The 16,438-nt window shown below is 38.0% G+C and overlaps 1 protein-coding gene across 10 annotated transcripts in view; it reads right to left on the bottom strand.

The window, feature by feature from the left end:
* Positions 1-16,438, bottom strand: part of SYNE2 (spectrin repeat containing nuclear envelope protein 2) — a 265,485-nt gene that overhangs the window by 226,570 nt on the left and 22,477 nt on the right. For all 10 annotated transcript variants that reach the window (XM_058567087.1, XM_058567088.1, XM_058567090.1 and 7 more), the window contains exons 2-7: positions 14,548-14,609; positions 13,492-13,587; positions 13,325-13,402; positions 13,144-13,236; positions 8,036-8,217; positions 1,169-1,365 (exon numbers count right to left, since the gene is read on the bottom strand). In XM_058567087.1, the coding sequence (XP_058423070.1) occupies positions 1,169-1,365; positions 8,036-8,217; positions 13,144-13,236; positions 13,325-13,402; positions 13,492-13,587; positions 14,548-14,609 (708 nt within the window). The remainder of the gene's footprint in view (positions 1-1,168; positions 1,366-8,035; positions 8,218-13,143; positions 13,237-13,324; positions 13,403-13,491; positions 13,588-14,547; positions 14,610-16,438) is intronic.

The following is a 16,438-nucleotide window of genomic DNA, read 5'->3' as shown; positions in this document are numbered from 1 at the left end:
ATCTTGAAAGTATATCCTGTCTACAGATGTTAAATTGCAAATAGCACAAAAAACTGAGGAAATATTCTTCTAGTATTCAATTTAGCAAAAAACGTCACTCACGTCAATGAAGAACAGTTAAGTTCTGACATACGTCTTTTGCCATTCCACTTACTCATTAACTTAAAAGAAATTATCCACCAACATTCATGTCAGAATTAGGCTTGTTCAGCAACTGCAACCAGAAATTGGCTACAGATGGATACACAAGTTTGGCACAAATCAACCAAAGCATTTCTGGGCTTTAGGAAATTTATAATAAAGTGTATCATATATTGTACTATTATTTATAAACTGTGTGCTACATACCCTTTATATTAGTAATATTTATAATAGACATGTATATGTACACACACACACACACACACATTGATTTGGAGAGCCAGTTGTTAAACATTTACCTACACACCTCTGGTTATAGAGCTGAGACTAGAATTTGTATCTCTTAACCTTGTTAGTTCATTATAAATTTCACTAATTCTACATGCCTCTTTTATGATCCTACTGGGTTTTTTTAAATAAGTGTTGAGTACATTATGAAACAATATAATCCAAAGTGCTTTTCCAAAAGAATTAAATTACTTTAATCTTCATTTTATGAAGTTAAAATAAAGTATAATTTCATAATTGTCTCTTTGAATAGAATCCGTATTTAGGATTTTGCTGTTGTTGTTAACAATCCAACACAAAAGACTGAACACAATCAAGGGCAAACTGGGTCAGCCGTGGAGGGAGAAACAGGAAAAGCAGTTCTGTCCTCACCGAGGTTCAGCTTTACCTGGGGGAGGGCATGGGAAGGGGGAGATATAGAAACAACTCAAAGAAACGTCTTACTCAAGAGATTTTAGAACAGAGTAATAGGATCAAGGGAACACAACAGAAGAAAAGTAAAACAAAGGCTCAAATTATATCCAATAACAGCATTGTTTGCTTTCAGCTGTGGTGTCATCTGGCCATTACTGAGGTTAACTAATTGGTAGGAATTCTTAATTTCACGAAATTTAATGAAGAGTTAAGTTAAATCCTCCAGGACTGAAAGATAATGCTGTTATGTTTGCTTGTATATGGATACTATTTTCACATGAACGTCACATTGGACATTGTTTTAAAAAGAAAGAAGCTTGTTTACCTTCCGGTTCCAGCAGTTTGGGGATTTTTAATTCTCGTTCTGCGATTCTAAAGGCCTCTTTCAGATTGTCTTTGTTGGATCTATGCTTCACACTCTTCATGTCAATTAGGTCTGGTCGCAAGGCATGAATGATGGCCAAAAAAGCCACCCCATTTCTCCAGCTTGACTTAAAATCTGTCACACTGACAGACTCATACCTATCACAAAAGGACAAAAACATGATAAAGACTATTTAAAAGAATATATCAAAGTACCTCCACTATATTCAACAGTAACTAAAGCAAATTTCAGTGAATCACACCATGTAAATCATTCTAGGAAAATATTTTATTTTAATCTTGTGGTCAAATTAAAATAAAATGCCAAGTTTGGTGAGGCTCACGATACCATAAACATTGATTCTCAAAGTGTGGTCCCTGGACCAACAGCATCAGCATCGCCTGGCCTGCAAGTGCTAGAAATGCAAATTCTCAGGCCCAGACCTACTGAATCAAACTCGGGAGGTGGGCCTGAAATCTGTATCTTTAAAAGCTCTCCAAATGACAATGATACACACCCAAGTTTAATGCTCTTCATTCAACAATCTGTTGGCTCAAGACTGACTTTAGACCTCTACATATAGGTAAGTTCCTTTCACTAGAGGAAACAATTTTCTTTCTCATTAGAACAAATTAAATGATATCTTGTGCCAAATCAACGGCCAGTAGCTCAATGGATAACTAGACCTTGTCACTCTTCTGCTTAAAACTGGTCATCACAGATGAATGGATAAACAAAATGTGGTATATACATGCAATGGAATATTATTCGGACCTAAAAAGGAAGGATATTCTGACACATGCTACAACATGGATGAACCTTGAAAATATTATGCTGAGTGAAATAAGCCAGTCACAATAGAACAAATACTATATGATTCCACTCATTTAATGTACCGTAGATAAAGAAAGTAGACTGCTGGTTGCCAGGGGCTGGGGGAAGGGAGGAATGGGGGAGTTGTTTAACAGATACAGAGGTTTAGTTATGCAAGATGAAAAAAGTTCTAGAGATAAATAGTGGTGACGGTTGCACAACAATGTGAATGTACTTAATGCCACTGAACTGCATACTTAAAAATGATTAAAATGGGAGTCCGGCCCTGTGTCCTAATGGTTGAGTTCAGCACACTCCGCTTCAGTGGCCCAGGTTTGGTTCCTGGGTGCAGACCTACATAACGTGTCAGCGGCCATGCTGTGGCAGTGACCCATATACAAAATAGAGGAAGACTGGCACAGATGTTAGCTCAGGGCGAATCTGCCTCAGCAAAAAAAAAAGATAAAAAAGATGAAATTGGTAAATTTTGCTGTGTATATTTTACCACATTAAAAAAAATGATTAGGGGGAAAAAAAACCCATCTTAGCTTGTCATTGTATTTAGAACAACATCTATCACTCTGGCCCACAGGCCTACGCAAGGCCTTACATGATTTGACCCCTGCCTACCTCTCCCACCTTTATATCTCTCTCTTTTACAATATTGCAGCCACACTGGCCTCATTCACGTTTCTCAACAGCCATGCTCTTTTTAATCCTTCTGCTTGGATGCTCTTTCTCCTAGATCTTCATACACATGAAGCCTTCTCCTTCAGATCTCAGCACAAAGGTCTCCTCCTCAGAAAGGTGTTCCATGACTACCTAAGATACAAACGACCCCCTTCCTACCCATGACATTCTCAATCGTATCATAAATCCTTCCTAATCTTATTGCCTACTGTAATTATCACATTTATTTATCTGCTTCCCCCATTAGGGTGCAAGCCCTTTGAGAGCAAGGGCCTTGTCTTTCTTGTCCATCATGGTAGACTCACCCCCCAAACAGTGGCTGGCATATAAAGGTGTTTAATATATATATGTCAAATCACTCTATCAATCACTATTCTGTATTTGACAAGGGATCAGTGAAGATGTTATCAAAGATTACAGTTGCCTATAAAGCGTGGGATATATTTGAGAGCAACTATAGTTTTCTTTAATATCCCATAAAAAAACATGATGAAATTCAATGGACTAATTGAAGGTATGAATCAAATTATAAAAACTACTCAGTAAATAGTCTGCTCCAGATGACCTGGGCTTCCCTGGATTCCTCAGAAAAAAAAGCTCAAACTATGAGTATGATAAAATACATAGTAGTCAGTGATTTTTGTTTTGTTTAACAAATACTTATGTGGCGCCTACTGTGTCCAGAAACTATTCCAAATGCTTTAAAAAAATAATTCTTATAATAAACATAATAACCTTATGAAGTAAGTGTTAGTACTGTCCACATTTAATGATGGATGAAACTCGAACACAAAGAGATTGAGTGTCTAAGGTCATCGGTTAGAAAGTTCTGGGAAACAGGACTCAAAACCAGGTATTCTGGCTACAGAATGTGGCTAAGATACTAAGCTAAACAGAGCTAGAGGCATAGGGGCTGGGGCAGAGGGCAGACCACCTCCAGAGTGAGGTCAGAACCAGCTCAGCACTGACCGGCAGACATCGCACTCAATAAAGCACCAGGCTGTGAGGTCAACTCTGCACAAGGAGCCGAAACAAACACCACAAAGAACATGTTGCTGCCAGGTCTTGAGAGGGTGGAGTTAGGCTCCTGAGTGACTGATAGGTTCTAGCTCATTTACTTTTTTATTTTAAGTACTTAAAAAAAATATTTATAGAGGTTTAATTTACTTATAGTGAAATGCACAGCACTTAAGATTACTAGTAGATGAGTTCTGACAAATACATGTACTATGTCACCTACTTCTCCATCAAGAGAGAACATTTCATCACTACACAAAGTTCCTCCATGCCCCTTCCAGGTCACCCCTAGCCTGCTCCCTACTCCACCCCAGAAACGCAACCACTGCCCTAATTCTCACCACAGATTAGTTTTGCCTGTTCTAGAACATCCTATAAATGGAATCACAGAGCATTTGTTCTTTTGTGTTTGGCTTCTATTGCTGAGCATTACATTTTTTGCAATCCATCCATGTTGCTGTAAGTACCAGCAGTTTGTCTCTCTACTCCTTTTTATTGCTGGTTAGAATTCCACTGCATTGTATTCTAATCTTTTTGACATTTACCAACTTCATTATTATTTTATTTTACTTTATTTATTACTAAATAATTATTTTATTATTTTTTATTGACATCACGTTGGTTTGGACTCATTTAGAAGTCGCAAATGGGGGCCTGATTCATCTTCAGAAACAAGAAAATACAACATAGGCTTACATCTGAGTCCTAGACCATCAAAGAATATTGAAATAAAAGCTACCTAATAATATCACCAATGAAGGACAAAACTAGGATATACTCCTGATGAATTACTTACTACATCTTAGTAAGTTTACCATAAACTCTATAGTTGAAAAAAAGGAACGACACGGAGAAGAGATAAACTATGGGAGAGTAACGTCAGCATCACGGCAGAGTGAGTTTTCCCCTTAGACTCTCCCCACCTAAGATACAACATAAAGGACATTCATATAACAACAGAGGACATTCACACAACACAAAAGACGCCTGAGAGACCCACACAGCCTTCCATCTGAAAGTGGAGGTGCTGGAACCTCAGAGGACGTGGAATGAGGTAAGGAGAACTCCTCTCCTTCCCCAAAGACAGCGACCCTGGACCAGGATTGTGCAGCTCTCGAGGGGCGGGGGAGGAGGGGCAGCTCTCAGCAGGAAAACTGTCACTCTCCAAGTTCTCTCATAGCCTGTGGGAAATTCCCATACAGAGGGGACTGAACTGTTGCGGGGGTATCTTCATCAAGATAGCACTCCAGAAAAGCAGATAGCGAGGGAAGAGCAAGAAGCTCCCAGGATTGGGTAGGCAAAAGAAAGAGCCCCTCCCCTTGCCCAGAGCACCAGCACAGCCAGTCGGCCAGAGCGCCCGCAGATCAGGGCGGGCTCAGGATACACAGCTCTTGACCCTCACCCAGTGGCGGCAGGTGGAAGCTGCAACCAGATATCTTCAGCCTGAGGAAAAATAAGCCCATACCCTCAAGCAGCATGCAAAAATATATTAAATCTCCAGACTAGAAGGAAAATGACAAGCACCAAGAAACCAATCCTGAAGGCACAGAAATTTATAACCTAAACAACCGAGAGTTCAAAATAGCTATCATAGAAAAGCTCAACGAATTACAAGAAAATACAGATAGACAATTCAATGAAATCAGGAACTTCTTCACAAAAGAGATTGAAACTATAAAGAAAAACCAATCAGAAATGTTGGAGATGAAAAACACAATGGAGGAAAAAAAGAAAGATCTGGAATCTTTAAAGAACAGAGCTGACAATATGGAGGAAAGAATTAGCAATATTGAGGACAGCAATGCAGAAATGCTCCAGATGGAGGAGGAAAGAAAACTAAGACTAAAAAGAAATGAAGAAATTCTCTGAGAAATATCTGACTCAATTAGGAAACGCAACATAAGGATTATAGGTATTCCAGAGGGAGAACAGAGGGAAAAAGGAGCAGAGAGCTTGTTCAAAGAAATAATAGCTGAGAACATCCCAAACCTGGGAAAGGAGCCAGAAACTCAAGTGAATGAAGTCAATAGATCTCCTAAATATATCAACGTGAAAAGACCCTCTCCAAGGCATATAGTAGTAAAGCTAGGAAAAGTCAACAATAAAGAAAAAATATTAAGGGCAGCAAGACAAAGACACATAACGTACAAAGGAATTCCTATCAGGCTCTCAGCCGATTTCTTGGCAGAAACTTTACAGGCTAGGAGAAAGTGGAATGATATATTCAAAATTCTGAATGACAAAAACTGTCAGCCAAGAATACTCTACCCAGTGAAATTATCCTTCTGATATGATGGAGAAATAGTAACTATCCCAGATAAACAAAAGCTAAGGAAGTTCATTGCCACAAGACCCCCACTATAAGAAATGTTCAAGAAGGCCCTCATGCCTGAAAAGAAAAAGAGAGAAAGGGGATGCAGAGCTCTGAACAAGGAGAAAAAGAAGTAGACAAAATCAGAAAAATTGCAGCTCTCTATCAGAATAGGTTAGCAAACACTTAATAATAACATCAAAGATTAAGGGAAGGAAAACACCAAAAATAAATATAACCTCATCACTTTAACCACAAACTCAACACAACATTGAATAAGTTGTGACAATAATAACTTAGAAGGGGAAGAGGAAAGGGATGGAATCGACTTAGTCTAAGGAAATAAGAGGCCATCAGAAAATGGACTATCTCATCCACGAGATTTTTTTATACTAACTTCATGATAACGACTAAACAAATAATCAGAACAGAGACACATATGATAAACAAAAAGAAAACTAAGAAAACCATCATACAGAACTAACAAACAGAATTGGTAGTGCGAAACACATGGGACAAGAAACAAAGGAAATACAAAAGAATCGGAAAATAAGCGATAAAATTAAGCCCTCAGATATTAATAATCACTCTAAATGTAAATGGATTGAATTCTCCAATCAAAAGACAGAGTGGCAGGATGGATTAAAAAACAAGACCCAACAATATGCTGCCTCCAGGAAACATATCTCAGCTCTAAAGACAAACACGGGCTCAGAGTGAAAGGATGGAAGACAATAGTCCAAGCTAATGGCAAACAAAAGAAAGCAGGTGTTGCCATACTTACATCAGAGATAAACTATGGTAAAATATATGGACTTTGAAAGGGTTTGAAGCTTATTTATGCATAAATGAAACAAATCTGAATATGATGTAATAATGCTTTTCATACATGCTGTGTTTTGGATTTTAACAATTTAGGAAACTGAAGTAAAATTGTCTCTACGAGATTCAAGAAAAAGTTCATTTAATATACTTAAATCTTTTAAGATATGTAGGTTTGTGCCCCTCACAGAATACAGAGGATAAATGACAACTAAAGAAAGATAAGCCTGAAGGCAGAAATTAACATCTTAGTCTTTCTTTGGCAAGGAGTTACTCAGAAGCCCAATATGTGAGAGGGTTTAGCAACACATTTATGATTTTACTTACCCAGACAATGCTATAAATGCCTTTTGAACTCGACAGCTCTTCTCGTGGTGAGATCCCCTGCATACTAATTCCTTATTTTTCCTAAACTCCATCCCAGCAATTGGTTAAATCGAAAAAGTAAATGTCTCCCAAGAGCAGAAAACATTTTTCTATGTAAAAAAGAAATTATGAGCACTGACTTCCCTCCATCATCCCCACTTTTAAAAAACGCATAGTCTCTTGTCTCTTTGTTTCCTAACTGAGCTGTGAGTTTCTAAACAATGGGGACTGTGGTCTTTTAATGTGGTCATATACAGCTCCAGGAGAAAATATTATGAGTTGGTTACTTATCACTCATTTGTTCATTCATCCATTCAAAACACATTTATGGAGCACCCACAATGAACTCACATCATGCTAAGTTCTGGGGATACATAGTCAATCAAGACATAGTCCTAACCTTTAAAGAGCTCCTAGTACGGTAAAGCTTTTTGAATCTAAACCCACCTTCCAGATACGTATGGAGATTGTGCCTAGAGAAACAGATATTTAAAGACTTTATTTCCACAGTAATAGGCCACCTAAACACATGGGTGGGGGCGAGGCTGGTTACCTCACCTTCCGGCCTTCAAATGTGATGATACCACCTTCCGGCCTTCAAAACCAAGAGTGGCTGAGCTCACTGACCTCCACATTTGAAAGATTCACTATGAGAGGAAGGGAGACAGTGAGCGTTTTCCTTTTATGAGAGGGAAGTGTTCAGGTGGGTGTTATACCCAGTCGGCCTGACTGACAGACCTGGAGGTCAGTAAGACTGTATTGGATACAGCTGCCCTGTGTGTCACCTCTGGTCGTAGCAAACTACTTACATGGCACATTGCTCCTGAGCCCACAAGAGAAGAGCCTTCTTTGCAGACATCTGCCATCTTTCTTTGGCTTTGGAGCATTTCTTAGCTGGAGGACTTGAGGTAGGAGATGAGTCAACCACACTCACACTGTCCGGGGAAGGTTGATTGTAATTGCAAGAAAGAGTCTGGGCAAGCTCCTCAATCTAAGGAAGACATAGTAACAGTTAACATATACAGAATCACAAATTAGCAGCATTGAGGCAAAGCTTTTAGCCAAAACAAGGCCTCAAAGTATCAGTTTACTCATAGTAAAATGAGCAATGGGGATGTGCCACTATGACATACAACTATCTGCTGGGGCTTTGGGGAAAAAAAAGGAGGATTGGCGATGGATGTTAGCTCAGGGCTGATCTTCCTCACAAAAAAAAAAAAAATGAGCAATAGACAAATCCTTGAATAATGGCATTTGTCATCTGGGGCTATACTTTGGCTTTCTTTCAGTGGACCTGGGTCAGTCCGTGCCCTCACTCAGGCATGGCATTCCACAGTGAGAGCAGGCATCTGTTCAGCCCCCTCAAGTGTTTACAGAGCACTTCATTGGTGTTCATCGTCTGTCAATCTAAATTGACCTGACCTAAACTGAGCTCCTAGCCTAGAGTATCTTCAGAGAAACTGGGTCAATTAAAATGCATCCTTGATTATAAACCATTAAGAAACAAATATAGGGCTGGCCCCGTGGCTTAGCAGTTAAGTGCGCGCGCTCCGCTACTGGCGGCCCGGGTTCGGATCCCGGGCGCGCACCGATGCACTGTTTCTCCGGCCATGCTGAGGCCGTGTCCCACATACAGCAACTAGAAGGATGTGCAGCTATGTCATACAACTATCTACTGGGGCTTTGGGGGAAAAAATAAATAAATAAAATTATTTAAAAAAAAAAACAAATATACATACAGAAAAAAATAGTCAAACAAAGAGAGAGAAGTCACAAGAAAGGAAAAAAAATGCCATTAAGTATATGAAAAATAAATTCATTAGTCATTTAAAAAATCTAAACATACAGCAAGAGGACAGTTTTTTCATACACAACACAGGTAAAAATTTTTAAAAGATAGCATCCAGTGATGGTGAGAGTATAAGAAACCGGATATTCATATATTGCTGGTAAACACACAAATTGGTTCAGATTTTTTAGAGGGCAATATGATAATATCTATGGAAAATGTTAAAAGATAAATCCACAAACATAGTAGAAATATTATTTAGAGAAGTTCACTTCTCTGAGTAATTGAGAGATTCATCAGACAATCAATAATAGTAGATGTGACCAACACAATTAACAAACTTGATCTGATTGGCATATACCATTGTATCTAAAATGGCAGAATCAACATTCTTTTCAAGTGCATATCAGATATTTACTAAAATTGACCATGCTGAGCCAGAAAGCAAGCCTCAGCAATTTTGAAGGACTGAAATCATTAAGATTATATTCTCTGACCACACTTAAATTAAGCTAGAAATCAGTAACAAAGATATTACAAACAAAATCCCCAAATACTTGGAAATTAAACAATAGATTGTTATAAAACCCATGGGTCAAATGAAAAATCATAATGAAAATTAGAAAATATTTTTAACTGAGCAATAATGAAAATATTATATTCATAGATTGGAAGATACAATATTTTAAAGATGTCAACTTTTTGCAAATTGTTCTATACATCCAATGGAATCCTCATTAAAATTCCAGCAGACTGTATGTGTGTGTAAATTAACAAGTTATTTATAAAATTTATATGAATAGTTCTATACCTTAAACTTACACAACAGCATATGTCAATTATATCTCAAGTAAAAAAATCTATATAGAAATGCAAACAGCAAAGATGAGCCAAGACAATCTTGAAGAACAAGGTGGACCACCATACTATCAGATACCAAGACTTACTATATAGCTACAGAAGTTAACATAGCATAGTACTGGTGCAAGGATAGATAATGGAACAGAATAGACAATCTGAAAATGGAGCCACACATATATGGTTACTTGATTTATGAAGGTGACACTACAGCACAGTAGGAAAATGATGGCTTTTCAAAAAATAGTGTTGGGGTAACTGGACAGCCATATGGAAAAAAACAAATCTTGACTGCTTCAACATAACATATTCAAAAAAACAAACTCATTCTTGAATGACTGCAGATCTGTAAAATGCGAAACAATTAAGCTTTTAGAATGGTGCTGTCCAATATGATAGCCACTAGCCACATGTGGCTATTTAAATTTAAATTAATTAAATAAAACTTAAAATTTAGTTCCTCAATCATACTAGCCACACTTCAAGTGTTCAAAAGCCATGAGTGGCTAGTGGCTACTACAGAACATTCCCATCGTTGCAGAAAGTCCTATTGAACTTTTCTAAAAAGTAACATAAAAGAATATCTCCATGACGTTGGCAAAGGGAAAGATTTCTTTAAAGGATATAAAAAGTACCAGACACACACAAAAAGAAGTTGGTAAATTTGAACTATATTAAAATTATGAATGTCTATTTATTAAAAGATTGAAAAGGCAAGCTACAGAGTTGGAAAAGATATTTGCAATTTATATATACACAACAAGAGATCTGTATCCAGAATATATTTTATTTTATTTTTTCAGAATATGTTTTAAAACTTCTATAAATCATTACACATGATAGCATAGTTAAAGTAAAAATTTTTAATGCCAAGTGTTAGCAAGGTTTGGTACAAGGAACCCTCAAACTCTGGTAACAGTGTAAATCAACAAGCTTGAAAAACGATTTAGCAATTATTTACTAAAACTGAGGATCACACGCCCGATGGCCCAGCAGTTCCATTCCTAAATATATATGCAACAGAAATGAGGGCTTGTAGCACTCAAGTTCCTAGCAGCTTTATTCAAAATAGCTAAAAACTGGTGACAAAAGAAATGTCCATCAACAGTAGAATGGTAAATAAGTTCTGGAATATTCGTGCAATGGTATATTCGTACACAGCAATGAGAAAGAAACACCTGTTGATACATGCTTCAACAGGATGAATCTCACAGACATGATGTTAAGGGAAACAAGGCAGACAAAAGAGCATACGGTACATGCAAGAGAATTCAGTTATAATTCACTTCATACGGAGTTAAAGATGCTAAACTAACCAATGATAGAGCTCAAAGTAGTGGTTATCTTTAAGGAAGGAAGGCAGTGACTGGGAAAAGGACCTGGGGACTCTGGGATGCTGGCAATGTTCTATATTTTTATCTTCGGTTAAATGGTGTTGACGTGGATGTGTTTAATTTATGAAAATCCATCAAGCTCTACACTTAAGATTTGTGCATTTTTCCGTGTGTTATACTTAAACAAAAGTTTATTTACAATATTAAAACAAAACCAAAAAAAGTTTTAATTTTGCAAACCTTATAGCCCAACGATTTCATTTCTAGAAATTTGCTCTATGGAAATAATTAGGATCGTATGCAGAAGTTTTATCTTAAGGGTAACTGTCTATTATGTCTAACTGTCCATTAATGAAATATAGTATTTTACAATAGAACACCATGCTTCCATTAAAATATATGTAAATTCAGAAAGATGTTAATTAGAACAGGTTGAAAACAGTATGGATAGCATGACCCTATTTTAAGATATTTTAAGATAGACATATATGTATATATATATTAATTCCTGTTGCATATATCATGAGCACTAGATACCAAATTATTTAAAGTGTTTGTGAGTGGTAGAATTACAGACGACTTTATTTTCTTTTTATTATCTATATTGAAAGTTTTAATTATATTTAAAACACCCAGGAAAGTATGAAAAAAAAATACAATAAATGCCTATGAATTATCAAATTTTTACATTTTACCACATTTGGTTCATATTTTTTTAAAGAAATTAAACACAGATACAGTTTAAACCTCTGTCTTTCCCTCTCCAATTCCATTTCCTTCCTTTCCCAGAGGGTAAAAAAACCACAATCCTAAATTTAGTTTTCACCATCCTCATGCATATTATTCTAGCATAACTACAATTGTAGGTATCCAGAAATAATATATAGTCTGGTTTTGCATGGTATTAAATTTTATATAAATTAGTTATGTAATATTCTAGTTTTTCTAAAATAAAAAATTGCTTAAGTTATTTTTAAAGTAATTACGGAGATATAGAACATGCAAGTTTTTCGGTAGCTGCAGAAAATCTGCACTAATTCAGAATCCCAGACCTGAGAGAATATATTTATCAATCATAAATGCCATAAAGTCAGGACTATAACTGTCTTATTTATTGTTATTTTCTTGGTGTCCTAACACAAAAGCTAGCACACAGCAGGTGCTCAAAAATACTTGTGGAATGAAATCAATCTATGAGACATTCGAGGATGTTGTAGGATTATTAGATTGGACAAGGGTCCTCAAAAATAGGAAGATTTTACAAAGTTTAATGGGTTAGTTTTCAAGAATTTATTCCAAAAGCCTCCTACTCTCTCCTCTGCCAGAGTAAATAAATAATAATAAGCAAAAATTTACCAGAGTAGGTTCTACTCAGACTGGTGCTAATATCAAGGATAATTCAGGGTATAATGATAATTCAGCATTCAATTTTCAATTGAAAAATAATATAAATGACTAAAAGTCTGCTATATATTTTCTACCTGTCAAGATGTCCACGGGCCGGCCCCATGGCTTAGCGGTTAAGTGCTCGCGCTCCGCTACTGGTGGCCCGGGTTCGGATCCCGGGTGCACACCGACGCACCGCTTCTCCGGCCATGCTGAGGCCGCGTCCCACATACAGCAACTAGAAGGATGTGCAACTATGACATACAACTATCTACTGGGGCTTTGGGGGGAGAAAAAAAAAGGAGGAGGATTGGGGATGGATGTTAGCTCAGGGCTGGTCTTCCTCAGCAAAAAGAGGAGGATTGGCAGGTATGTTAGCTCAGGGCTGATCTTCCTCACAAAAAAAAAAAAAAAAAAGATGTCCAGAGTGTCCTATTTCTGGAATAAGCTGAGGACTGATTCTAGCATCAAATCACACTTATTGTATAACACTTATTTCATACCATGGTAATTAGAACAGAAAAAAATTTTATATCATCAAACTACTTACATGAAAGTGCAGTATAATTGTCCAAATTAAGCCAAGAATAATGGATGGGTTTCCGTCTATAATATCAGTAACATGAATATTTATTAGCTTGATCTGAAAAAGAAGAAACGCAGGTTAAAAGGAGAAAATATTTCATAGTATTAATCTCTCCTATGAATTTTCAAGTGAAATTCATACTCACGGATCGGTTTTTTAGGAATGTCAGGGCATGTTCTATATTGATTCTACACTGGAATGTATTCGATCCTTTATCTCGAGGCTATGGAATTCAAGCAAAATATATTGCTCAGAAATATGACATGTTTGTTAAATCAAAACAAGTTTCTTAATGTCATTAGACAAGCTTACCAACTGTTGTCCTGAGAGCACTTCTAGCAGGTCCAGGAGGACATGACCCTTTTTAACGTCCGTGAATAGGTCTGATATAACTGAGGGAGGAGTGTGCTGCACAAGGTCACAAGAAAAACCATCATTCAAACTTGGGTCCAAAAACACAATATGTTTAAGAATCTCATATATGTGCTTCGTATCTTCACATAAGCTAAGACTGGGTAGTGATTTTCCTCATAACTAACAGAATGATAGTTCCATATCACTCTGATATGGATGTTCCATATCAAAACATGATAAGCAAAATGGTGAACTTAATTTATCTCATGGCAGATTTCCAGTAACACAACACTCTTTTTCAGCTTTCACTGAGCGCTAAAAGCTGTGCACAGAAATACATTCAAAATCAGCCAGTAGTGACCCATTTGGGGAGCAGATTACATTTCTGGAGTAACCTGTTTATGAATTTACTCTTTTTAGAATTACAACCATTGTGCTGGGATGAGTAGCCTGTAAGAAGAGGCTCATTTGTTTTGAATCTAGGTTGTTCCAGGCACTTGGCATCACTGAGAGGCAGGATGGCACAGTGATTAAGATCAAAGCCTTCGGGTCCAGACTGCCAGGGTTTGTACCCCAGCACTATCAGTGACAAGCTGTGTGACTTATGGGCAAGACACGTAGCTTCTCTGTACTTTAGTATCATTGTTCTTTACACAGAAATAATACTAACTCGTGGAGATGTTTTGAAGTCATTTAAATGTAATGAGTAGTCATTATATTCAAAGAGCTTAGGACAGTGTCTAACACAGAATACTCAATATATATGAATCATTGTTATGATTTCATTTGCTGCTTTAAATATTTTTATAGCACTGTCTCCCATATCCTTAACAAAAGTGCCCTTTTTCTGTGTTGGGTAAGAATAACAAATATATCAAAACAGGATCAAGGTGACATTCAACACATTTTTTCAACCTTTTACATGTCACCAGTGCCATTTTGGGGACCCAAACTGAGGGAACAGAAGGAGTAACGTACATATTTACAGTTTAATTTGCTCTTTTTTTCCCTCACCTTTGCCAACTGTGAGTTTATCCAGCAGGTGAAGGTTTTCTTCTGAGTGTCCTCCTGTTCAGCTGTTAAAAAAGGACAACAGCAGTAATGAATGAGAAGCCTCAGAAGCCTTTTGAACATATCAAAGCTTCAAAGGTCTGTCACTCAGAGTATGTGCTTGTGCTTCACAATCTTACAAACTTTCTAGGACTTAGTCTAAATTTCAGATGTTTGTCAAGAAGTGTTTTGGAAGTAGCATGTTGATATATTTTTTTAAAGCCACAGGTTAGCTGACAAGAGACGATGGTTTTTAATAGTTTTTACTGACAAAAGAATTAAGTCCTTACATGGCCTTGACAGTGCTGTAGTAGGAACTGTGAGGAGAGAGACGGCTACCTAACCCCAAACGACTTGCAGTCTAAGCCAAAGCCAGGCAGCATTTAAAGATAAGTCCCAGCACACCTGGAGACATCTTAAAAGGCTCTTAAAGTCATGGCAGGTTAGTCTTGACATCTATCATGAATATTTATCATGGAGAATACACTGCCACTTAACTGTAAATGAGCTGCAATTAGAGTCAGAGAGACCTGGGTTCAAATCCTGCCTCTGTTACTGAGTCGCTGTGTGACCTTGAGCAGTGTCCTCATGGAGTAAGGTAAGAAGCAGTCATCTCTAAGAATTATTATGAGAATTTAATGACTCACTTAAGTGAATAGACTCTGGCACATAGTAAACACATGAGAAGTGCTAGCTTTTACTCTTATTAACCAGGCAGAAGTCAAAGGAAAAACCTAAACACTCAGAGTGTATCTTCCCTTCCTCCCCAGGGCAGGAGTGGGCCCCACACCAACTCCACGCTTTGTCTGGGCTTCTACCCCCTCAGCTTCAGCTCTGAGGCCAAGCGTTAGCCCTGCACACAAGGACTGACTTGCCATTTCCCCAGATCTCCTCACTGCCCTGGACAGGGATAAATGTAAGCCCAGACACCCACCACTCCCTGCACCCAATGCTCACAGCCTTGTCACTATCATCTCCCTCGAGTTCACCAGGTCTCATCTCACTATGCCTTTAACCCTGCTCGTGTCTGCCAACACACACATGCATGCACGCACACACAGACACACACACGCACACACACCCCACAGACTCTCAGATACCCTCTGTTCTCTCACTTTAATTTCCATGTGACTCTGCATACCTCCCAATTTTTCTCAACTATCACCTCTCCTTAACTCCTGAAACCCTTCCACTGACGATGAAATCCATAGTACACCCTCAGCAAAATTCCCTGCATGCCTACCACCCTCTCAGGGTGGGTTTGGCCTTCCTGCTCTAATTGAAATCTGGCCCTCCTCTGAGTCCTCTGCTTTCCCTGCAGCCTCTCAGGAGGTGGGTTTGCTTTCTCTTACAGCCCTTGGACCACACTGGTTCCTTGTTCCTCACTGCTACTTCCGGATCACTCTCCCCTCTTTGTCCCTGAAATGCTCCAGCTTTGACTCTCATGTCATCAGACTGTCCCCACTGTTACCATAATCTCCTTACCTCTGTCATTCCTCATCATTTCTCAAAGGTTTTAGCTCCTTCCCCACTGTCACTCTCTCCAATACAACTCCTGTCTGATTCTTGGCAATTTCGATACATATACTGATGAACTTTCCAACCTCCTGGCCTCTCCATTTCTTGAATTCTTCTCATGTAAACTTGCCTTCTGTCCTGCCTCAACCACTCACCGTCATGGTCATACTCCAGACCTTGCATTACTAATAACTACAACTCCTCATAATGTCAATTTCATGCATCACCATCTCTGAACATCACCTCTTATCTTCAGTTCATTTCCTCCGGTGCCCTAATTCCAACAATCCTTGGAGTCCATCAACAACTCCATGCCATTGATTCTGCCTGTTTTCAC

Source organism: Diceros bicornis, chromosome 24 (assembly GCF_020826845.1).
Source record: "Diceros bicornis minor isolate mBicDic1 chromosome 24, mDicBic1.mat.cur, whole genome shotgun sequence".
In the NCBI taxonomy this organism is placed as follows: Eukaryota; Metazoa; Chordata; class Mammalia; order Perissodactyla; family Rhinocerotidae; genus Diceros; species Diceros bicornis.
The sequence above is the reverse complement of the archived record's forward strand: the minus strand, read 5'-3'. Positions and strand labels throughout refer to the sequence as shown.